The 24,446-nt window shown below is 50.0% G+C and overlaps 1 protein-coding gene across 8 annotated transcripts in view; it reads left to right on the top strand.

Annotated features, from left to right (window-relative positions):
• The window catches only part of BIN1 (bridging integrator 1), a 151,243-nt gene that overhangs the window by 53,449 nt on the left and 73,348 nt on the right, over positions 1-24,446 (top strand). For all 8 annotated transcript variants that reach the window (XM_026647382.2, XM_026647381.2, XM_026647384.2 and 5 more), the window contains exon 2: positions 18,771-18,851. In XM_026647382.2, the coding sequence (XP_026503167.1) occupies positions 18,771-18,851 (81 nt within the window). The remainder of the gene's footprint in view (positions 1-18,770; positions 18,852-24,446) is intronic.

Here is a 24,446-nt window from a genome sequence, read left to right on the forward strand (position 1 = left end):
AGGGGACATGCTGCCGTTTCTGGGAGCTGCATGAGGTAAGCGCTGCCTGGAGCCAGCACCCTGATCCCCTCCCGTGCCCCAGCCCTGATCTCCATCCTGTCCTCCAAAACCCGCATCCCCAGCCCCACCCCAGAACCTGCACCCCCAGCCGGAGCCCTCACCCCCCTCCTGCACCCTGCCTCAGCCCAGAGCCCCCTCCCATACTCCGAACCCCTCGGCTCCACCCCCCAGCCCAGAACACCCTCCAACACCCCAAACTTCTCACTGCTAGCCCCACCCCAGAGTCTGCACCCCCAGCCGGAGCCCTCACCCTCTCCTGGAGCCCAACCCCCTGCCCCAGCCCAGAGCCCACTTCCACACTCTGAACTCCTCATTTCTGGCTCCACCCTGGAGCCTGCACCCCCAGCGTGAGCCCACACCTCAACCCCCTGAGCCAGCCTGGTGAAAATGAGCGAGTGAGGGAGGGTGGGGAGAGTGAGTGACAGAGGGAGGGGGATGGAGTGAGTGGGGGTGGGGCCTTGGAGAAGGGGCGAGGCCTCAGAAGAGGGGCGGGGCAAGGATGTTCGGTTTTGTGCCCGTAGAAAGTTGGCAACCCTAGTTTGGTATGAGTAGAAGTCTCTTTGGTGACGGAATCTTGCAGGCGGGTACCCCATAGAGCTTCACATTGTAATTGAGGGGCACATGTGGTCTGGTCCCGTCCGTGCAAATGAAAGCTCCTGGCAAGTTGTCTGTGTGACCCTGACTCGGGAAGTTTTTGAGTACTTCGTCCCTGAGTTTCAGGATCCCCGTGTGATGGGGCTCTTCAAGGACTCTCCCCAACCCTTACGGGGGTAGTGGCAAGGAGAGCACGGGTCTAAGTTAGACCTGCCAGCTATGTTTTGGTTGGTGAGTATGGGTGTGATGTGAGCATGCATGTGAAGAGTTCTCGCTTCTGCTGTCCTCACACTACGTGGGCAGGGCAATGAAGCATATGAGACTATTGGTCTCTGTGCATCCAGCAGCGAGCAGTCTGCTCAAAAGAGTGCTACATTGAACTGCTAATGCAGTGCTTCCTTGAGCTCTAGAAGAAGTAGAGCCCTGTGCTTTTGGAACAAGGGGATCTGAGCTCCAGCCCCGGGGTCCCCATGCAGTTCTGTGTGGCTGTAGTGCCCAGCAGTGACAGCCAGAAAGTCCTGGATTAGTTATTATAACCTAGCATTTCTGTCAGACCTTCCGTCTGAGGATCTCAAAGCATTGTAGGCTGCCTGAAGAGCTGAGTGGAGTAGCAGACATCTGCCAGCCACAGAGTTCATGGAGAAGAGCCAGTTTGGGTCTGGATTCTTGTTTAAAAAAAAAAAAATCTAGTGATGAATTAGAGAAAAGAATGTCGCTAATTAAGAGGGGACAAGCTGGGGTGTTCTCTAACCCTTGAAAGAACCGGTTTAGATGGGTTTAGTTCTCCAACAGGATACAGAGTACCAAACATACACTTAATCAACGATGCACAGGGTAAAAGTATTGCATCCTCAGAACATCTCATTGGCCGCTCGGGATTCTGTAGCCGGGGCGCTGTGACCTCGCTCTGAGAAGCTGTTAGCTTTTCCAAATAAACCTTTGTGGGTGTTGGCATACTACACCAGGTGGAGAATGTTTGTTATTGTAGGGTCACCTTTAATGTTACCAGCTTGGTAGCACTCCTTGCAGGGATGTCGTAGATTTTTCAGGGCAGTTAATAACTGCTAACCATCCCATTGCTTGGGCAGTAGTTTTGCTTTGGGATTTGTTCTTTTTTTAAATATATGTGAAAAAAGAGAGAAAATCTAAATTGCTGATCAATGTGTTTTTTTTTTTTTTTAACTGAAACATTTCTTCGGCTTTTCCTTGGGATGAGTTTCTCTTGACCCCTTACTTGGCTTGAAGACTTAAATTTATCTTTAAAAGGCCTAAAATTCCAGATACTTGGGGGAAAAAAGCAACATTCTAAAGAAATGTGATGTTTACAGAAAATGCCCATTCCCCAAAGACAATGTGATTTATTGGCTTCTTGGCATGCTGTTCTAGTGATGATGCACAAAAGTGACTGGCCCCCTCTCAGCTTGGCTCCCACTCAGAAAATTAATCTTTATCCCTTTCCTAATGAGTTTGTACAAGGCTGAAACTGGTGCAGACCAGCAGCAGTTCATTTCCTGTGCGTTCAGTTTCAGAGCTCTGAGGCACCACCTCCCTCACAGAATGGAGGACTGTCTTGTTTTCAGGAAACTGCATTTGGAATGTGGCTGGTTGAGATGTAGGCAGGATGTCGCACAGGGAGCGTATTAAAACACTGAGCCTTGATGGTATGGAACTATGAGCTTTGGTAATGTGTGCACTGCCTAGGTGTCTGTGCTACGCACTGAACTCGCCAGTTTCATTCCAGCATGCAAATAGGCCCTGTGCAAAACCTGGGATGAATTCTCCTGGGGTGGTATCTTTGCTCCAAATTCCTGATCAGGAACCTGGATGGGGTGTCACCAGGACCTTCGAGGAAGTATTGAAAGCCAGGGTACCAGGGAGGTAAATTACTACTACTTTTCGTACTTCGTTGCTTCAGACACAGTTCTGTGCACTTTGGGTGAAGGTGGATCAACGGCAAACGGAAGCACATCTGTGTTCATGCCTAATCTTGCTGGGCAGAAGATACAATCGATATTATAATGAAAATTTGTTGTGGACACAAAGTAGCCCTAACAAAAAAGAACTGCAGCATGTGTGTACGTGTATGTAGGTTTATTTACTGGAGTGAGGACTGGTCTCTAGATCAGTGGATGGTTTTAACCCTGGCTTCCTCTCTGCCTGGGTCAACAGGCTTAAATGCCAACTGTCAGAGAAAAGATTTCTAAAGGGTGATGAAGATCAGTACAGAAGTCTCATCGTCTTCGTTCTTAGCCTGCTTTTCAGCAAAAGCAGTGTCCAGATAAATTAAATACAGGTGCAAGCTAGAACACTAGTTGCAACAGTGTATCTCCTAATCTTCTCCCATTACTCTAGAAACACAACCGTTCACATGGACTCCAACTGAGTCCCAGCCCATACACTGCATGAACCTTTAGGCAAGTGGTTCTCAACTTTCCTACACAAACTCGGCGATATCATGGCATGCAGGGAGAGAATGGGAAACTGGAGATTTCCATCTTCCCAGTGGGACTCCTTCCCTTAGGTCTGCAATAGCAGACTTTAAAAACATTACATCTTTAGATGCAGAAAATGTATGAAGCTTTTTTTTCTAGCGCTTAGGGCGCCCTCGAGCCCTGTAGACTGGATGAATAAAAAACTGGTCTAATGTTTTAAAAGCTCTTTTTAAATGTAGTTTTTTTTTTTTTTGGTACTACATGTGATGGGGTATTATGGTTTTATCAGCACTCACAATATTCTGTATATAGCCCACCCATCGCTTGACCACAGTATTAATCAGTGGCCATCTTAAACCTCTGCTGATTTTAAAAAAAAAGAATGCCATGTATTCTTTATAGAATATGAATTTTACAGAGATAGAAGTGCATATTGTACAGGAAGACAGTGAGTTACTTTCTCATTGTCACTAGCACACATGGTGTACCTCTGAAAGGTTTCTCTGCCAGCGTCGTCTTTCAAGCAGCAATCTATACTGATTCAGGTTAGAGTCCTGGTGAAACACCTAGAAATGAAACGGGTGTTGAGTATGTACCTACCTACATGCATGTGTGTATAATCGCAATCTGGGTGAGGGAGGTGCACATCCGTGGTAGAGCACCTGACTGTTACGCTAAACAAATAGACTTTGTCTTTTTGAGGTATTGAACCAAAACCTGGATCTAAACACTCTTGGAATCTGGAGCAGTTTGGACCTGATCTGTACACCGTGGCATGGGCCTGTCTCTAATACATACTGTTAGGTGGTAAATAGCATCTTTTGGCAACATGTAGAAGAAACAGGAGGTGGGCAGAAGTCCCCTTCCTTTCTTGAGGAATGTCTTCTGTAAACCTCTTTGGAAAAACTCCTGATAATTAGATCAAATCTCCCACAGGAGAACAGAATGGGACCCCGTGGTTGGGACACTTGACGCCAGCCTGGATAAAGCATTGGAAATTATCCCGGGAGAAGTACAGCACTGGTGGGGGTGAACTGGCTAGGCTAGCAGGACATTTTTCAAACCTAATCTCTATGAATATGGCAAGTCCAGTCTTTGGAGGAAACTAAGATGCTCCACTCTGGGAGGGAAATTATCTGGATTCATTTACAGTTTCATGCGTGGTCTTCAACTGACTTTCTTCCAAGAGGCCACTGCTCTGCAGAGCTATGTATCGGCACCACGCATCAGCCAGGTAAGAAGTCCCAGCATTGTCCTGGTCTCCGCCTCCTTTGCCTTCCTACCCTCTTCCCTCCATTCACTCGCACAGTGAACACCAGGATTTGATCTGGCGCCAATGACCCTGGTAACTGAGGCTTCCCTGCGGGCGTGACGCTATTGCAGGGAAATGTCAATGCCCAGTTTAGAACTGTGATTTGATACAAGGTGGGGACTCAGAAGCAGGGTTCTTGGCACTTCCCATGTGCTCAGGGACAAAGTGACTGTCATGGGATAGAGAAGGGCCTATCCAATGCATGACATGCTGCAAAGAAGGTCTCCCACTCGCTCTGGGTCCTATAATGATATGTACAAGGTTGTATGGCTCAAGCTAATTGGAAATATAGAGGGCGGGGGGAAACTAGCCTGACTGACCGACTTTATTACAGGCGCTGAGTTAATAGCCCCCCTCCCCCCCCCCCAACCTGAGAAATCAAATCCCAGGTTTATGGTACAAAGGAAACTACTGTAGTTGGACTGAGCAGATCTGGCTCAGTGGTTTGAGCATTGGCCTGCTAAATCCAGGGTTGAGAGTTCAATCCTTGAGGGGGCCATTTAAGGATCTGGGACAAAAAAAAAAAAGTTGGGAATTGGTCCTGCTTTGAGCAGGGGGTTGGACTAGATGACCTCCTGAGGTCCCTTCCAACCCTGATATTCTATGATGGGGGACTAGCCCTTAGACTGAATAGTCTCTTAATTAGATTTGATGGAGGTGTTTTGGATGTAATGGTGGCGGAATCGTGCAGTTGCCTGGGATGACCAGGGAAACTAAAGGCTTCTTATCCTGACATCAGTTCTGGGCAAAACAATGGAAAAGCTGATATAGATTCCAACTGATCAAAAATGGAATAGAATGAATGCCAGTTGCCATGGTCCTATGGAAAATAGGTCTTGTCAAACAAACCTGATTTCATTCTTTGAGATCACAAGTTTTGGTTGGTGAAGGTATGTGTGTAGATGTAATCTACTTGGAGTTTTGTAAGGCATTTGACTAATACCACATAACATTCTGATTTTAAAAAAGTACCACTACATAATGTCAATAGTGCCCACATTAAATGAATTAAGAACTGACTCACTGGCAGATTTAAAAAGTAGTTGTCAATGGAGAATGATCATTAAATGGGGTTTGTCTAGTGGGGTTTCTCAGGGGTCAGTACTAAGCCCTTACTCAACATTTTTATCAATGATCTGGAAGTAACGATAAAATTGCTGCTAATAACATTTGCCGATGACGGAAAGACTGGTGGAATTGTAAATAGTGATGAGGAAAGGGCAGTCATACGGAGATATCTGGGTTGCTTGATAATTGGGGCCCATTCAAACAATGCTGCCAATGCAAAGATATCCATCTAGGAACAAGGAATGCAGGCCACAACCACAGAATGGGGGACTGTATCCTGGAAAGCCATGAGTTTGAAAAGGATTTAGAGGACATAGTGAACAAACAACTTAACATGACAGTGTGATATTGTAGCAAAATGGGCTAATGTGATCCTTAGATGTATAAACAAGGGGTAGTGAGTAGGAGCAGGGAGGATTTTTACCTCTATATACCGGGTTGGCGAGACCAATACTGGAATACTGCATCCAAATCTGGTGTCCACATTTTTAAAAGGATGCTGAAAAATTGGAGAGGGTGCAGAAAAGAGCCACAAAAGTTATTCAAGGGCTGGAGAAAATGCCGTACAGGGAGAGACTCGAAGAGCTCAATTTATTTAGCGTCTCAAAAAGAAGATTGAGCGGTGACTTGATCACAGTGCATAAGTACCTGCATGGGGAGAAAATACCAGGTACTAAAGAGCTCTTTAATCTAGTGAAGAGCGGCAGAACAAGAACCAGTGGCTGGAAGATAAATCCAGACAAAGTCAAATTAGAAACAAGACACATTTAACACTGAGGGTGATTAATCATTGGAATAAACTAACAAGGGAAGTGGTGGGTTCTCCGTCTCTTGATACTGAACAGGTTACAGTGGGTCTGGTGACACTGGTATCTTGATGGTCATTTTGAGTTATCTCTGCTTTGCTGTAGGTTGGAAAGAGTGAGGGAAATGCAAATATGCCAGCTCCTAAGAACAGCCATTGGTCAGCTTAGTGAGTTTTGAGAACCTCTAATTAAAGGATACATGTCCCCTTTGTCGGGGGGGAGGAGGGGGCTCCCAGGAGGGGATGAAGTATGCCTGGAACTCCATGAGATCCACCAATCCGTTTCCATCATGAAGGGGAGAGGCTTGGGGGATGTATGGGAGAGATAGAAGATGGTCTTATGGGGGCTAGAGGCCTTATGGTAGATTCTCACCTGAATATACAGCACTGCCCTTTAGTCTCACAGGCATTTTGTACGTTCCCCCCCAGGCTTGTCCTTCCTAGCACAGTGACTTTTATTTATATATATAATATAAATTTTTTTTCTCTGTTTAGGACAGAAATCCCCTACAATGGACAGGATTTTAAAATTAAACTGGAGAAACAGAAAAAACTCTTGGTAACTGTTCCCTAGTATTGGAGGTCTCTTTCCACAGCCTTGGCTTAGCTACAGGTATCTATCACAAGACCGAACAACAGTACCCTCTACATTATGGTAACACTTTGTAGTTCTAGGGTGGCTACTGTTTGTTTGAGCATCTGTTGGTGCTTTATACACCAGGCAATTGGCTCTTGGCACTCCTGTGAAGTAGGTGCTAGCTCCATTGTACAGATGGGAATAACGAGGCATGGAAAGTTTGACTTGCCCAAGGTCAGACGTGAAGCGCAGCTGGGAATAGAACTCAGATCTCATGCCTCCTAGTGACATAACCACAAGACCATCCCTTGTGGGGAAAGTCTTAAGCTTGGTAAGATGACAGTGACTGAATAGGCGTGAACAGCCAACTGTGCAAGTGAAACAGGTCTGTTTTCCTTCTCACTCTTTCTTGGGCTATTCTGCCCTTGTCTGTTGTGGAGGGGAAATTCACTGGTGGCTCAGAAACCCAGGACTGGCTTGGGGAGTCCATCTGATGGGCCAGATTAAATGTAGAAGGTGCCTGTGGAAATTTTTTTTTTTTTTAAACACCTGCCTTTTCTCCAGCCTGAATCATCTGAGCTCAAAGGAAAGAGACGGTCTTCGTTTGGAGTTTAACATTACCCCTCCTGCCAGCGCGGATCACATTGGGTAACGATCCCGCAGGCAGTCAGTCCGGGGGGCGCTTTCAGTGCATACCTCTCCTTGCTACAAATACCTTGCAGCGTAGTACCAGCTTTTGGAAGGTGGCAAAAGGAGACGGTTTCCCTAAAAAACACCTTCCTGTGCTCTGTCACCTCACTTGCCGCTGTTGCTATTCATATGCAGCGGCTGGTGGAGGGTGTGCCACGTGGCACTGTGATTGTGTTGTGAAGGGTCGTGCCGTGGGACCCAGGAGCTCTGCATTCTGTCACTGATGTTCTTCTGTGGCCTTGTGCACGTCATAGACAAACCATCAGATGTGGCCACTGATTTTCCCCCCCCCCCCCTGTGCTTGGATTTATGTATTGATTTTATTTAGTGCACAACTGTAGGTGCAGGGCATGGCTCTGCTGAGCACCCACAGCTCTTGTTGACTTCCCTGGGTGATGCAGATGCTCAGTTTTTCCAGACATCCGGTTCGAGGTGCTTCTGGCTGGGCATCACGCGATCCGTGACGTGGTCGCAGTGTCTCTATCAAACGGATAGCCACACTGCCTACCTCGCAGGGGGCTGTGAGGATAAATCAGGTTACTCTGTAGGAGGTGCCCACATACAATAGTGATGGGGGCTGTGGTAAACAGGATCCAGCCTCGTAATTGGATGGGCAACCAGCAACCTCCAACGAAAGTCCAGGGAGTTGAAGTGAAATGACACACTAACCACTGGGCCATCCTCCCTCTCTGCACAATTGCCTGTGTTCTGCTGGGCTTTGCTGTGGAATCGGGTGGACCTTGTCAACAAGCAGGTAGTTAGTAAGAAACCCCCTCCATGCTAAACTTTAAACCCCCCCCCCATCCTCCCCAATGATCAAAGAGTCTTCATGGTTGCCCAGAACCAGGAATCCTTTCTGAATGTCAGATGCAGCATGGAGGCATTTGAACTTGAACTCTGCCCCGCCCCCTCCGCCCCGTGTGCCTTTGTTCCGTTGTTCCAAGGAAAGACTTAATTGTGCTGTGCTCAGATGCGGACAATGGAGCTGCCCTCTGCGCAGGACAACAAGCAGAAGAGGCACGAAGGGCACCATTGGGTGCCCTACTCCCACTGACAGCTAAGTGGGACTTAGCCACCTGGTTCCCACCTGTGCTGTTCAAAAGCTCTCCTTGAGCCTGAGTGCAAAACGTGTCGCGGAAGAACTTGCGCTTATTGATTTCATTGAGCAAGTGAGATTCCATTTGGGCTAAGAGGCGGTTCCCTTTTTTAGGGAGGACAGTAGTGCAGCAGCTCAGGATCAAAATGTGACTTGGTGTTTCAATTGTGCTGATCTGGCATAACTGTTCTAGGGGGCCTCTTCTCGGTCCGAGGCAGAGTCAGACGTGGTGCTGATGTGGGGTAGAAGGTATGATGCTGCCCTTTCAGCCACAAGATTATGGTATCAATACATCGCAGCTCCAAGTATAGGCGAGTGGGTGATAAATGGGATCACAGGGCTGCATGTTTATTGCGTCCCGGGGTCTCAGTTTGCCCTGTCAACCCTATAGGCTGAACCTGGGATCTGAAAGTCAAGCTGGGTTCTTTCCTTGCACATCATCACCAGTGCAAAAGATCCTGTAAACCAATTTATGCCCTTGGTGTGTTTATGCATTTACCATTGGAGACTAATTGGTTTGTGCAGGTATTGCTGAGGGGAGAATTAGGAGGAAGTGGGTTTAGGTGTCACTTTCAGCATAGTTTGGCTTGCAGGGTGTCAATGCTCCTTCCCCACTCTGAACTTTAGGGTACAGATGTGGGGGCCTGCATGAAAACTTCTAAGCTTAACTACCAGCTTAGATCTGGTCCGCTGCCACCACTCTCAATGTGCTAATTCCCTTCCCTGGGTAGCCTTGAGAGACTCTTCACCAATTCCCTGGTGAATACAGATCCAACCCCCTTGGATCTAAAAACAAGGAAAAATCAATCAGGTTCTTAAAAAGAAGGCTTTTAATTAAAGAAAAAGGTCAACATCATCTCTGTAAAATCAGGATGGAAAATAACTTTACAGGGTAATCAAACTTAAAGAGCCCAGAGGAACCCCCTCTACCCTTAGGTTCAAAGTTACAGCAAACAGAGGTAAACACCCTAGCAAAAAGTACATTTACAAGTTGAGAAAACAAAGATAAAACTAACACGCCTTGCCTGGCTGTACTTACAAGTTTGAAATATGAGAGACTTGTTCAGAAAGATTTGGAGAGCATGGATTGATGTCTGGTCCCTCTTAGTCCCAAGAGCGAACTCCCACCCAAAACAAAGAGCACAAACAAAAGCCTTCCCCCCACCAAGATTTGAAAGTATCTTGTCCCCTTATTGGTCCTTTGGGTCAGGTGTCAGCCAGGTTACCCGAGCTTCTTAACCCTTTACAGGTAAAAGGATTTTGGAGTCTCTGGCCAGGAGGGATTTTATAGTATTGTACACAGGAGGGCTGTTACCCTTCCCTTTATAGTTATGACACAGGGCCTTCAGCATATCATCGCCGTAATAAACAGGATGGGATGTATGTATTCTTGATTCTCTAGATTCTCTGCATTTGCTGTCAGTTAGCAAGGAAAAGTTCTACTCCCCCCCCCCCCCCCAGTGGAGAAAGTGTGAGCTGAAACCATTAAAAGGCAATAAATATGGAACCCCTTGCTGCTCTTTTTTTGTCACTTTTCAGAGTGGAATCACACTTTAAGCTGATCTGACCCTGCACTGCCACACAGGGGAGTTGCTGCAGTCAGAAAGTGTGGTCCTTCATGGAAATGGCAGATTGGATCTGACTAGTGGTACATTTGTGCAGCATTCTGTCTCCAGTTGTGGCCAGCACCAGATTGTTGAGGGGGAAAGTTTAAAAAGAAAAGGCATTTTTGGGTAACTTTCCCTGGGTACAAATTATCCCATCATTAGAGGTTGACTTAAGCGCTGAAGCATGAAGAATATTATTGTCCCTTCCAAAACTCTCATATAATATTTTCTCATCCCTATAAATGTCCAATCCTTTTGTGAATCCTGCTAAACTCTTGGTCTCTGGGATATCCTGTGGCAATGAGTTCCGCAGGCTAATTGTTCATTAATTTAAAAAAATGTCCTTCTGACGATGGTATGAGTGTTCTCTTCGCTGACTGTTCTAGGCAGGAGGCTAAAGATCCCATGGCATGAGGGTGTTTGGAATAACCCTGTCATCATTCCCTCTCGACTGGTCAGCTTCTGGTGTACAAAGCTCTGTCTGAGCTATTGCTCTGTGCATAATGGCTGCAGCACTTGTCTGTGCACCCGCTGCAATTTGACTAGTGGGGTCTAACTCCTCTCTTAATGAAGTACTAGGAGTATGTAAAACCAGAACTTCTTCCAAACAATCCTGTTTGTAAGCCTGGTGCTCGTCTGCATATTTATTTATGTATTTTAAAAAAAATAGTTGGCTTTTTTTTTTTTACAGTATCATTGCGCATCTCAGGATCTTGGAGTGCTTTTGAAATATTGTTCAAGCCCTGTAAAGAACAGTAGAAATTAGTGTTCTTGGTCTACAGAAGGGAAAACTGAGGCACAAAGTGGGTTTTGTTTTCAAATGTGAGTGTTTAAAGTTAAGCACCAGTGTACTGGCTCTTCCAGAAATGTTGATCACCTGCAGCCTCACCAGATCTCAGCGGGCCTCATGGGTTCTCAGCACCACTGAAAACCAAACCATTTATTTAGGTGCTTAAAAATAGATTTGGGCTCCTACTTTAGGCACTTGAGTGTGAACACTGCCTGAAGTGAATTTCCCAGGCTCTCATAGCCAATCTATGGGTGATCCAGGAATAGAAGTCACTTTCATGCTGAGGGCTTGTGCTGAAATCCCATCTAATGCCCAGCGTGAAACTTCCTTTGGTAAAACCGCTTCTCTGATCCACAACTGTCCCTCTCGTTTGGCTGCTTCTTACTCTGAAACCCGTTGTAAATCTTCACTGCCGCCGTAGCGTGCTAGGATCTTAGAGACCAAGGGCTGAGGAGGGTGTCCGGCTGGGGTTTCTTATTAATGCTCATGTGCCCAGATCAACGCTTCTGGCCGCCATTGGCGTGTGTGGCCTGACTGCAGACAGCAGCTGCCTGACTGTCTTTCCCATCTGATCCATCCTTGGCTCTCCAGTCCTGGGTGCTGGGGCTGTGTCAGGATCTTAACTTACCGCATCTCGGCACAGGCAAATCTGCTCCATTAATAGCTATAAAGAGCCTGAAGTTTCCATCCTAACTTGATCTGGCTTTGCAATGATCCGCGGGATTAAGCGCTGTCACTCGGGGGTGGGCGGGGGGGAATAACGCCCGTGCTCCTGGCAGAGGGACGTTGTCCTATGAGCTCACTGTTTGTTAACAGCCGGAATGGACGTGCTGCTGGCTGCTTTATGGTTAAGGCCAACCTCTCCCCTCGCTTGGTTGGCACCTGTGGGGGTGCGTGTTTTTCCTGACCCCAAGCCGTGCCATATGACACCACCTGGCATGGAGCTGTCAGGCTGGTGACCCCTCACTTGCCCACTCTCTTTTTCGGCGTGGTCTCTTTAAAAATGTTTTTAAATAAACCCCCTTTCCCTTACCCCACTTCCCATCATGGGGTTCCCTGAGGCTGTAGATTCCTCTGTTTTGCATGTCCCTCTCTGTCTCTCAGCTGCCAGCCTTCCAAGGGCAAGACTTGGTCTTAGATGCTGTTACGTTGTTGGCCGCTGCACTCCTGGCCTGGGTGGGTAAGAGCTTGGGGGACGAATCTGAGTTCTGAGGAATGGAGGACACTTAGCAGCAGTGCTTAATTTGTGCCCAGGCTGAGCCCCGGCGACTCTCGGCTTGGCAGTTTGTAGCCCCGGCACCTCTGGGCTTGCCGCAGAGGCAAGTTAGGAAAGTAAAAAAAATTGCTTGAGCCCCGGCACCTCTTTCATTACTAACTAAGCACTGCTTAGCAGCACCGCAACAGAGCTCCAAAGGAAAAGGGAGCTAGATCTTCTGGATGGATGGAGACCCGTGGATGTAAGGGGCAGACCTAGGCTTGAGGACTCTGATCAGTAGCTTGTGCGTAAGAAGTATGGTGCATTTGAAATGCAGGGCCAGTTCCCAGGCACGCAGGATGCAGGAGCACAAGGGAGTCCATTTAGTAGCCTTTTCCTTATTTCCTGTGACTAGTATTATGTCTGTTTGCACATACAAGCACCGAGGGCTCTTTCAAACCTTTGAGCTCTGGCAACATAGTCGGCATTGCTGTCTGAGTTAAATGACCCCTCCAGAGTCCTGAAAGCATCCTGTTATCAGCCAGACACATGTGCTCGTTAAAAAGCCTCTTTAGATGAGGGACGGTTCTCTTGATCTTCTTATGAGGGCTTTTGTCCCTGCTTGGAATCTGCAGAAAGAAAGATCTGATCAATGTCATTGACAAGTGCGCCTGTAAAACAGGTCTCATGGAGTGCTAGCGATGTAGAAAATCCACCCTCAGCCCTGGATGAGCTTTGGCAGGAAGTCCTCCTCTGGCCCATGGTAAGCCCTGGAGTACATCTGAACATCTGCTCAGTGAGTGATATCCTTCCTGGAAGTATTACATCACAGCTGAGAATGATGTCACCGGGCTGAGGCATTACTCCGGTGCTGCCACGGATGGTCCTTCCTGGCTTTTGCGATTTCTGCCTCTGGGGATGACCCATGAAACCCTGGTGTGGATATGTAACCTCCTCAGGAGCATCCAGGCAACAGAAGCAGTGGCATGCGCCCCCTCCGGCTCTTACGCGGAGGCGCGGCACCAGGCAGCTCTGCGTGCTGCCCCATCCATAGCCACCGCCCCTGCAGCTCCTATTGGCCATGGTTCCCAGTCAATGGGAACTGCGGGGGGCGGCACTTGGGGTGGGGGCTGTGTGCAGAGCCCCCTGGCCCTGGCTGCCCCTACGCGTAGGAGCCGGAGGGGGAACATGCCGCTACTTCCGGCAGCCACACGGAAAGCCCCCGACCCCACTCCCCGGTGAGAGCGCGAGGGCCAGATTAAAAGGTCCAATGGGCCGGATGTGGCCCGCGGGCCATAGTTTGCCCACTCCTGGTCTAGCTCCACCTTCAGAACGGCCATCATTGGCCCTGGCCCTTGCTGTCCATCCAACTTCCCTTTTCTGCCACTCCCCACTTAGCTACCACATGTACCTTTTGTATGGTTGCCCGATCAGGAGTTTCTGATTCACATTCATCCCTGGTGTAACTCCACTGGAGGAACAGCCAGCGAGGAAGTTGTCCAGTTATTTCTGACCCGAAAGGCAAAATCTCTCTGGCTAGGCTGCCACTGCTGGCTCTTTAGGGCAGAAGCCTCTCGGATCACTCTCTGTGCCATGCTGTCCGCTCGCCAGCAGCTCTGCCAGTTCCTGGGAGCCCATTCTTTTTAATCCATGTTTTCACTGCAGCCCTAGAGGGAGACACCCTCTGTATCTTCAGCCCCACAATTTGCCTCCTATAACACAGGATGAACACTGTGTACCTGACTTAGGGTTGCCGGCGCCTGGTTTTTGACTGGAATGCCCGGTCGAAAAGGGACCCTGGCAGCTCCCCGCTAAAAGTCTGGTTGGCCGCAGCAGCCGGCTCCGCACAGGTCCCAGAAGCAGCTGGCATGTTCCTCCGGCTCCTAGGCGCAGGGGTGGCCAGGGGGCTCCACATGTTGCCCATCCCTGCAGCACAGGTGCCGCCCTGAGCATTGGCTCTGCAGTTTCCATTGGCCGGGAACTGCAACCAATGGGAGCTGCAGGGGCAGCACCTGTGGACGGGGGCAGCGCACAGAGCCCCCTGGCTAGGAGCCGGAGGGACATGCCACCACTTCCTGGGAGCCACCTGAGGTAAGTGCTGCCCGGAGGCCGCACCCTGAACCCTAAACCCCTGCCCCAGCCCAGAGCCCCTTCCTGCAACCAAACTCCCTCTCAGTGCCCTCATCCCCCTCCTGCACCCCAACCTCCTGCCCTACCCCGGAGCCCGCTTCCACACTCTGAACCCCTTGGCCCCACCCCCAGCCCAGAGCCCCCTCCTGCACCCTAAACCCTTCATCTCCGGCCCCACCAATGCTCGCACCCCTGCCAGGTGAAAATGAGCGAGGGTGGGGGAGAGCAAGCAACGGAGGGGGGGATGGATTGAGCAACGGGGGGGGGTCTCGGAGAAGGGGCAGGGTAGGGGCGGAGCCATGGGAAAGGGGGCGGGGTAAGGGTGTGCAGTTTTCTGCAATCAGAAAGTTAGCAACCCTAACCCCACTGTCTGTTTGGTGTGTGCCCTGCTGTGTGTCTGATCCACAGAGCACGGAGGGGTCTTTTATAGCTCCCAGCTACAGCACCTATTCCTTTAGCTCAAGTTGTAGAGACTTCTAGCTCTGGAGGTCCCAGGTTCAAGCCCCGGTCCCAAGGAAGATAGTTCTCATCACAATTGCAGGTGTCATTTTTCCCCTCTTGCTGTTACATGAACACCCCAGAGATCCCCGCCTCCCCCCCACGCAGGCAGAGGAGTGAAACGCAGTCACTCTAATCTAGATAATCTGACCACAGCCGGAGCAGGGGCTGTGCGGACCAGGTGCTGAATGACTAAACAGATTTATCATGCACCGCTCCAGTGTGAGTTGCTGTACCTCCCTGGTGCTCGCGACCTTGAGGAAAGGTTGCAAGCCCTCGCACGGGCTGTGTCAGCACGCTGCTAATTCCATCAGCTGGCTGTGTAACCGCATGGGCTGGCCAGTCGGTGCATGAAGTCTCTTTCTTAACACTGTGCTCAAAAAAAATAAATAAATGCAGGATGTGACTTCTCTGTCATGCTAGCAAAACCACTATGCTGCTGCCTCAGGCAGGAGCGACATCAGAGAGGCGAGTGGCAGAGGGCTTAAGTTGTGGTCACAACTTTTAGGTCACCAGCGTGACAGAAGTTGCTAGTGCAGTTGCCCTGGGTGTCCCCCGTGCAAGGAGCTGGGAGAAATCCCTAGTGGCAGTCCCAACAGGCACCATCTTATTAGCCCCGCCCCCGCGTATGCACTTATTGGTGGACTTCTTGGAGAGGATCCAGACATGATGGTCTGCGGAGGCTGATTTTCCCCCCCTCAGCTGCAAGTGAAAGCAGATTGTCAGGGCCCGGCTTGTGCGTGTTCCAAGCAGGGAGAGTGAGCTTTGCTTTCCCGGTCTGTCAGTTGGGTGCTGTCCACCTGCGTTAATTCCATACACACTTGCAGGGGGCAAAAAGTCTGTATGGGAGGGCGCAGAAGGGGACGGGGTAGCAAGGGGCTGGCTTCCGTTATAACCAGAGGGCTGGGGGAATGGAGAATAACCAGCCGCAGTGCCGCTAGGCCTCCCAGAGGACGTGGCTCTTGGAAACCTGAGTTGGGGCCGCTGGCCCGGGTTGCCCTTTTGCAGGGCTCTCCCGGCTGGAACGCCCCATTCCTCCAAGCTCAGTTTACCCACAACACCCTGCACCCAGGAGGGGTTGGGCCTTTCCCTGCTCACCTGTTTTGAGGCTCTGTGGACTCCCGCTGCTGCTACCCCTATCTGGTCTGGAAAGTTTAACTGGCCAAGGGCCAGGGCAGCTAGGAAATCCAGTCTCTCTGCTTCTACCTGTTGGCAGAGTCGGGTAGGACTAAGAACCGGGACTAAGCCCTGCCCCCTCTCCCGCACCCTAACTCCCTCCCAGAGCCTGCACCCCAGCCCTGGGCCCCCTCCTGCACCCTGCATTCCCTCCTGCACCCCAACCTCCTGCCCCAGCCCTGAGCCCCCTCCTGCACTCCAACCCCCTCATCCCAGACCCCACCTCAGAGCCCGCACCCCCAGCTGGAGCCATCATCCCCTTCCGCACCCCACCCCCCTGTCCCAGCCCAGTGAAAGTCAGTGAGGGTGAGGGAGAGCGAGTGATGGTGGGAGTGAGGATGGAGTGGGGGCGGGGCCTTTGAGAAGGGGCGGGGCCTCGGGGCAAGGGCAGGAGTGTTCAGTTTTGTGCGATTAGAAAGCTGGCAACCCTAACTGTGGGCTCTCTCCCTGCTTAAGTGGTGGTGGGGAGTTTCTCAAGTGAACCAGAATCGCTTGATATCCTTAATTACAGCCTTAGGGCCTTGCTGTATACCTCTCCCCCATCCCCCACACTTGTGCTTTTGGATTGATGCTGCTGATAGGAGAGGTTTCGGGGTGCAGAATTAATGTTTGTTAGGCTGCGCTTTCTACTTCAAGCGTAATCTGTATGCATAATGCTTGGCGTGTGCATGTAACCCTCTGTGTGTGCACGTACATGTGTTGTATTCATGACCAGCCCATGCCTCTGAACCCGCTGGCTGGGAATACCACGTGCCCTTTCTGCACACAGCATGCATAGTGGGCCTTCTCCCCCTCTCCATCAATGTCCTTCTCCCCTGAGATGCTCCCCAGCGTCCCCGCGGCTCCAGAACTGGAATTGCCCAAGGCAGGGTCAGTCAGTCCTGACCTCCTCTACAGCTGGAATCCATCCCGCTGCCCCTGACAGGCTGTATCGCCATGGGTCTCCCTGTGTGGGAAGTGACCAAGCACTCTGTGGAGAGTGTGTTGAAGGGGAACTTCTGATAGGGGAAGTGCCCTGATAAGGATTTACTTGGCCTGGGGCCAGCTGTGTTGTGCAAAGAGCTCTCGCTGTGGAGAGGAGACTAGCTGGTGGGTGTGGGGAGATGGGTGCATGGTCCCCTGGCCGCCTCCTGGCACCAGCTGGAATTGAATACCATTTGATCAGGGCCCTTTTACCCCATAGCGACCAGGTACCCCAAACCTGGTGTGTGTTTGTGTGAGAAGAGGGAATGGAGGGAAGTTGGTGTTCCCTCTCCTCCATGTCCTTTGTGTCTCTCCCCTTCCTTATATACCCTCAATTGCCTTCCCTCTCATGGGCTGGAGGGTCCAGCAATCCTGGGAGGGGGAAAAAAAAGGATCTCCTGACTGGACCTGATTCTGTGCCGCTTGGTATCCCGTGCAATCGTTTATGCTTTGTGCTTGTTCATTAATGATCTGGAGGATGACGTGGATTGCACCCTCAGCAAGTTTGCAGATGACACTAAACTGGGAGGAGTGGTAGATATGCTGGAGGGAGGGATAGGATACAGGGGGACATAGACAAATTAGAGGATTGGGCCAAAAGAAACCTGATGAGGTTCAACAAGGACAAGTGCAGAGTCCTGCACTTAGGACGGAAGAATCCCATGCACTGCTACAGACTAGGGACTGCAGAAAACGACCTAGGGGTTACAGTGGACGAGAAGCTGGATATGAGTCAACAGTGTGCCCTTGTTGCCAAGAAGGCGAACGGCATATTGGGCTGTATAAGTAGGAGCATTGCCAATAGATCGAGGGACATGATCATTCCCCTCTATGCAACATTGGTGAGGCCTCATCTGGAGTACTGTGTCCAGTTTTGGGCCCCACACTACAAGGATGTGGAAAAATTGGAAAGAATCCAGCGGAGGGCAACAAAAATGATTAGGGGGCTGGAGCACCTGACTTATGAGGAGAGGCTGAGGAAACTGGGATTGTTTAGTCTGCAGAAGAGAAGAATGAGGGGGGGATTTGATAGCTGCTTTCAACTACCTGAAGGGGGGTTCCAAAGAGGATGGATCTAGACTGTTCTCAGTGGTACCAGATGACCGAACAAGGAGTAATGGTCTCAAGTTGCAGTGGGGGAGGTTTAGGTTGGATATTAGGAAAAACTTTTTCACTAGGAGGGTGGTGAAGCACTGGAATGGGTTACCTAGGGAGGTGGTGGAATCTCCTTCCTTAGAGGTTTTTAAGGTCAGGCTTGACAAAGCCCTGGCTGGGATGATTTAGTTGGGAATTGGTCCTGCTTTTAGCAGGGGGTTGGACTAGATGACCTCCTGAGGTCCCTTCCAACCCTGATATTCTATGAAAGCAGGTGTAAAATGCTGCACGCTCAGGATTCCCCGCTCATGGACACCGGAGTTAGTGTGTTGCACCCATTGAGCTCAAGGTGTGAGGCAGCAGGGTCCCTCCTTTGCTGGCCTCATAAACAAAACCAGGCAGGATCCATCCTGTTGCTGTCGCCACGGTCGCCCTCACCCTGGGTGGAGGCCGGGCTCTGATCGCTGAAGTAGCGTTCCCAGCAGAGCTGAGCACGCATGAGCTCACCCTGACTCAGTTCTGCACAAGCATCTCAGACGTGCTGAGCGCAGGGACGGGAGAGGCTTCCCTTTTCCTGTCTGATGGGCCAAGAACCCGCCACAGTCTGCCCCTGCCTCGTACAGTTGTGTGTCAGCCTTGTGACCTCCGGGTTAAAGCCTCCTCTTCTGTTCCCCGCCTGCAGGTCTTACAGAAGCTCGGCAAAGCGGACGAAACAAAAGACGAGCAGTTTGAGCAGTGCGTGCAGAACTTCAACAAGCAGCTGGTAAGTGACTTGGTGATATGTAATTACACACTGGGCCCTAGTGCTGCAGGGGGCTTTTGGAAATCAACATGCAATTAAGGCACTTACAAACAAAGCCATAGTCACACAGAAGTTACCCACCCACCTGTAAGCCCCCTACTGTGCATACACACCAGATCACGCTAATCTCTTATTTCATTTCCTCGCCACATGGAAAAAGGCCAGTTTAGGTCCAAAATTTAGGTTTAATAATATCTAATCTGAGTAGCAAGATTTCCATATTTTCCCCCTCTTTTTATAAACTCAGTTTAACAGTGGTTTGCTACGTGCATTCCTCTGGCAGTGTGGGAAACTCCGTCCGCCAGCCGCATTGTGCTAGTGCCAGAGAACCAGGAAATGAAACTAACATAACATTAGCCAATGTACCTTCCCTTTCCTCAGCTAAGTGAAATGCAAAAAAGTAAACAAACCGCATAAATGGTGAAAAGAAATACACTGCTGATGCCCACCGCGTTATTTCCCTTTTTGTATCTGTTTGCTAAGTCCAACCAATCGTGTGTGTGTGTGTGTGTGTGTGTGTGTGTGTGTTTCACTGCTGCATTTTAACAAAATGTATTATGTCTATTACTATTGCGCCTAGGAGTTCTAGTCCTGGACCAGGACACCATTGTGCAAACACAGCACAAAAATAAAGGTATGTTTGCAGGATGGCAAGAAAACCCATTGATTTGTAGGCTTTTCATACAGAGCTGTCACATCATATTCTCTATCTAGAGCGCGTTGCCACTTGGATTGGAAACTGTAGCTAATGGGAGGGATTTTGGAAAAGAGAAGCTAAAGGGCGAGTGGGCCGGAGGGAGCGACTTATGAGGAAAGCATGAAATAGCTAAGCACGACCCCACACAGGAATGAGGGGACATGATAACTCTGGTAGAGAGAGGGCCGTAGAGACCTCGGCATAAGAAGGCAAACCTGAATGGTGGAAGATTTCTCGATAGCCCTTGTTTAGGGCATTCGGAGCTAGACTGAGGGATGGGATGAGTCCCCAAGTGGGAGTTGCACACGCAACAGGAACGCCTTAATTTATACTGGGTATTAAAGGATCGATCCTGCTTTTAATATCTCTCAGCTCTTTCCTGACCAACCTCCCGGTCCCCTCCTGCCCATCAGTCTCTCTGCCTGGCTCCCTTCCTCCCCTCCGTCCACAGAATTTCCTTCCCACTCCTCCAGATCCCTCTCCCTTATTCATGCACACAGAGAGTCTATTTCCACATGCACCCTTCCCCCTCCTGCTACTGCATCCATACGTCCCCAGCCCCAGAGAACCCATTCTGTGCTGGTACTGCTCAGCGACTGTTCCATTGCCTTTCTGCGGCCTGTCCCCAAGTCCCAGAACCACAGACGTTAGTAATAGAATGACCTGCTAGGTCATCCAGCCCCCTCATTCACTGAATGTACTTAGGAGCCCTGTCCAGTGTCTGCTAGCCATTGCTGTGTAACACCCAGGGCACAGCAAAACTCAGAAGTATGCTTCCATCACATCCCTAAACTAGTCCCAGGCCTTTTCCTCGGCCATAGTTCCCTTTCTGCTGCTGAATACAGAGTCCCATGATGAGATTTTTAGGGTCCCTTGGTCTTGCATTAGACTCACCTAATCCAGAGACTCACCTATGGATCCCTCAAGGCCTCTGTCCTGCCTCTGGCAGCAGTGGTAGCTGGTGCTTCAAAAGGAAGTGCAAAACCCCTGTCGCTGGTCTCGGTGAATGTGCAGTGTTATATGTGGGGGAGAAGTGTTTCTCGCAGCTGATGTGGTATCGTGAAATGCAATTTGCCCTTAATATTTGTTGCTTGACTAGCTATCAGCGGCCATGGAATTATGACCCTTTTTAAAAGGAAACCAACAGTTCCCTGCCCACCCAAAACCCCCCATTAAATCTAGCCACCCTCCTGCAGCAGTGAGTTCCACAGTGCATCAATATGAAGCATTTCATTTTCGTGTATCCTGAATGGTGTGGTGTTCAGTTTCATACTGCCTTCTCTGTTCTCTTCTTAGGGGACAGTAGAAGGAAGGAGTAACTATGCCACTCAGTTAACTGATCGTAGGACTGGGAGCTGCTCTGTACCCGTCACTTGTCCTCTCTTTGCCTCTCAGTTTCCCTATGTGTAAAAAAGGGATGGTGCCTGTTTTGCAGGGAGTGTCATAAACCTGGATTAGTTTGATTGTGCAGCACTCTGAAAATGCCAGGGGTAATTATTATGATGTTGGCTCAGATATGCTGGAAAAAAAGCTCTATATATAGATGAGATTTCTGTGGACTTCCTTATAAAGGGCTTGTCTATGCAGGGAAATGGACCAGAATAGCTGCTGTGGAATAAGCATTTCTGGAATAGCTCCATGTGTGAACGCTCTATTGCAGAATGATTAGCGTGCTCACAAACTGCACCAGTCATTCCAGACTAAAGTGACCGAATAGAGGATCTACCCCAGGTGTGCCATCGCTTATGCTGCAGTGTGGACAATTTCCCCATGTAGACCATTCCAAAGAAGGCACCTTAGGTCAAAACTTAAGGTTTTGAGAAAAGTTGGGCTCAGACCCTCAGAGACGTTTAGGTGCCTAACTCCCATTGGATTTAGAGCCAATGGGAGTTGGGCACTTAAATACCTTTTTGGGGTCTGGGCCTTGATCTCTTGCAGCAAGGGGCTGAAGATTTGTATCCAGTTTAGCATTTCATTGGGCTGGAATTGACTGGGGTGCATCCACAGGGCTATTGAAGCAGGAGGGGAGGGAAACTGCCGATGAGCAGATGGCCCCGATCCTTGTCTGCTAGCTCAGCCAGAGGGGCCCTGAATTGAGTCGTCTCAGTGGGTGTTTCTGGGTATGGGCTATTTGTGAATATAGGCCAAGCTGGGTAAGGAATGGTGTCCCTAGCCTCTGTTTGTCAGAGGGTGGAGATGGACGGCAGGAGAGAGATCACTTTAGTGACACCAAGAACTTGATCATTACCTGTTAGGTTCACTCCTTCTGGGGCACCTGGCATTGGCCACTGTTGGCAGACAGGATACTGGGCTGGATGGACCTTTGGTCTGACCCAGTATGGCCATTCTTATGTTCTTAAGTTCTAGGACAGAGATAAAGTTAGCTCTCTCCTTCTCCCAAGGCATCCTGTGGTTTCTCCAAGTAGTGGGTGAGTGTAGGGGAGGATCCCCTGCTGTATAAACCACCCTGTGTCCATTCAAAGCAATGCAAGAATCTCTCTTTGCAGTCTGTGAATGGTAGGAGCTCTCTGCTTAGACAGGTGGACTTTGCTACGTGACACAGGAGCTGAACGTGGCCTTGCATCTGCAGAGCTATAGATGGCCCCACATGCTAGGGCTTGTAGGGCTTGATGAGGCATCACAGCTGGGCTGTTAGTCTAATCCGCGTGATGGGCTAAATTTGGCTGTTAACCTCCAGCCTGGATCCTTGGAATGCCCCTCCCCTCCCCCAGCTCCCTTGCCCAAATGTCATTTGTATACAGCCACCACCATAGTCCCCAGCCACCCGATGCATGTCGCCCATAACTGGAAACGGGGCATGCTGGAAAAAGGGAAGGGGGACCCTGGACTCGAGAGGTTGGACCTGTGTTACTCACCCGATGCCTCTGAATGTCGCTGGCCTGGGAGGGAGGAGCATTGAAGGCTTGGCGTGGAATCCAGGCCTGGCACATGGCAATGCTACCTGTGCCTGGCTGGTGGAGTTGCTGTGTTTTGATACCCTGGCGTCTGTCACTCATGTGGAACCTCTGGGGCTGGTCTACGCTGTTTGACAGCACATGTTTGTGATAAGGGCTCCTGTCTCTCTTGCTCTCATGTGATGGCCGGGAGCTGCAACTGTTACTGGCGAAGGCTGGGTCTTTCTAGACTCGTTCCATCAGGGCTGAGGTCAGCACCACTCCCCACCGCCCCTCCCTGGCATGCACCAGGCAGTGTGGTTGCCCCTTGTGCAGAGCAAAACATTTCTCTTCGGCTTCCAGAATCTGATTGCTTTCAGCAGTGCTGTTTCCTAGTCCTTGGGGTGGATTAAGGTTTTGTGGGGCCCTGGGCCAGAGCAAGTGGGTGGCCCCTTCTGCCTGCAGTCCTGCCCCAGTTCTGCCTGCGGCCCTATCCATGCACCGACCCTGTTCTGTCCTGCCCTGCCCCATTCCATCCACGGTCTACCTCATTCCACCTCCTCCTGCGGTCCCGCTCCTTTCTGCCCCCCCACCAGCTGCAGGGCTTTAGGGGCGAGTGAGGGCTCCCCCAGCCCTGAGGTCATGGCAAGGAGCTAGAACTTCTCCAGTCCCAGGGCTGCAGCTGGGGTCTGGGCACTGGGGCTTCCCCTGTCACCCAGCACTCCTGCCGGGGACCAGGTTCAGGGCACAGTGACTTCCCCCGCCCTGCCCGGCGCTCTTGCTGGGGAGCAGGGGCACCCATTTTTCTAGGGCCCCCCAATTGGCTGGGGCCCCTGGGTATGGGCCCCATCAGCCCAGTGGCTAATAATCCGCTACTAGGGGGAAGAATGGGATTTAGTTGCCCATGGGAGCTGGGAGTCTCTTTCCAAACGCAGAAGTGCCAATGTCAAAATCCAACGAGCAATGACTTTCAGGACCAAATTTTCAGTGAGCTTCCTTCACTGTGCCCTGCTGAACTGCGGAGCGTGCTGTGTTTGTGTGCGTGAAGCTCATACGCTGGCTGTTGTTTTCCCAGACACAGTTAAGGAAAGATGCCTTGAGCTTTCAGGGTGGACATCTTGTTGATACCAGAACGTTAACTACTCCCACCGCTGACCCAGAGTCTGTGCTGCTCTTCCACTTTAGCTTGGTTTTCTTGGCATTTGTGGATTTTAATAGATATTTCATTGAATCCTTCTACACTTGTGATCATTTAAAGAATATTGTGCAACCACATTTCCTTTCTGATCAGCCTAAAAAGATACAACCTTCTTCCCCTTAGACAAAACAATAATGCTGAGAAAAGGGTTTACGTCCTGTATTACAGGGGTCTATTGGTCTCTAATTCTGCAGTGGCCGGACTGTGTTAGAAACCCACTCTGCCCTCAGGGCTTTATGGAGCATCTTGTAAGTGGCCACTTACGGGGCGTTAATTCTTCTATGTGAGTCCTTGACAGTCCCTGACTGCTTCTTGAAAGCTGATGGTGCACTGTCATGGCTGGAGATATGTAAAGGCTTTGCCAGTGAAGCCATTATGGACAGCTTGCAAAAGCAAGTGGTGGGTGTATGAAGAAAACCCAGTTGCTAAAGGTTCTTGGGGAAGCGTTAATGCTAAAAATAAAACCTGGCAGCTTTCTTATATGTGTGAGGGAACTGCTTTTCAATGCAAAATAACCTCTTTATGGAATCAATGGCTAACATGGAACAAATAAAGGAAATGCTAGGCACGGGCCTGCATCAGATCTCCAGATCCAAACAACCCTGGAGTTTAGGAACGTTCAGGGAACTGGATACAGAGCTGAACTCGGCATAAAATATTCTAGCTAGAAGTGCATGTTCTAGTGAGGGGTTGTCTTGTTCTGAAACATCAGGCATTGGCGATGGTCGGAGAATGCAAGGGGATGGTGTGTTTTTCTGCTACCACTT

Source organism: Terrapene carolina, unplaced genomic scaffold (assembly GCF_002925995.2).
Source record: "Terrapene carolina triunguis isolate 2854851 unplaced genomic scaffold, T_m_triunguis-2.0 Scaffold62, whole genome shotgun sequence".
Taxonomy (NCBI): Eukaryota; Metazoa; Chordata; order Testudines; family Emydidae; genus Terrapene; species Terrapene triunguis.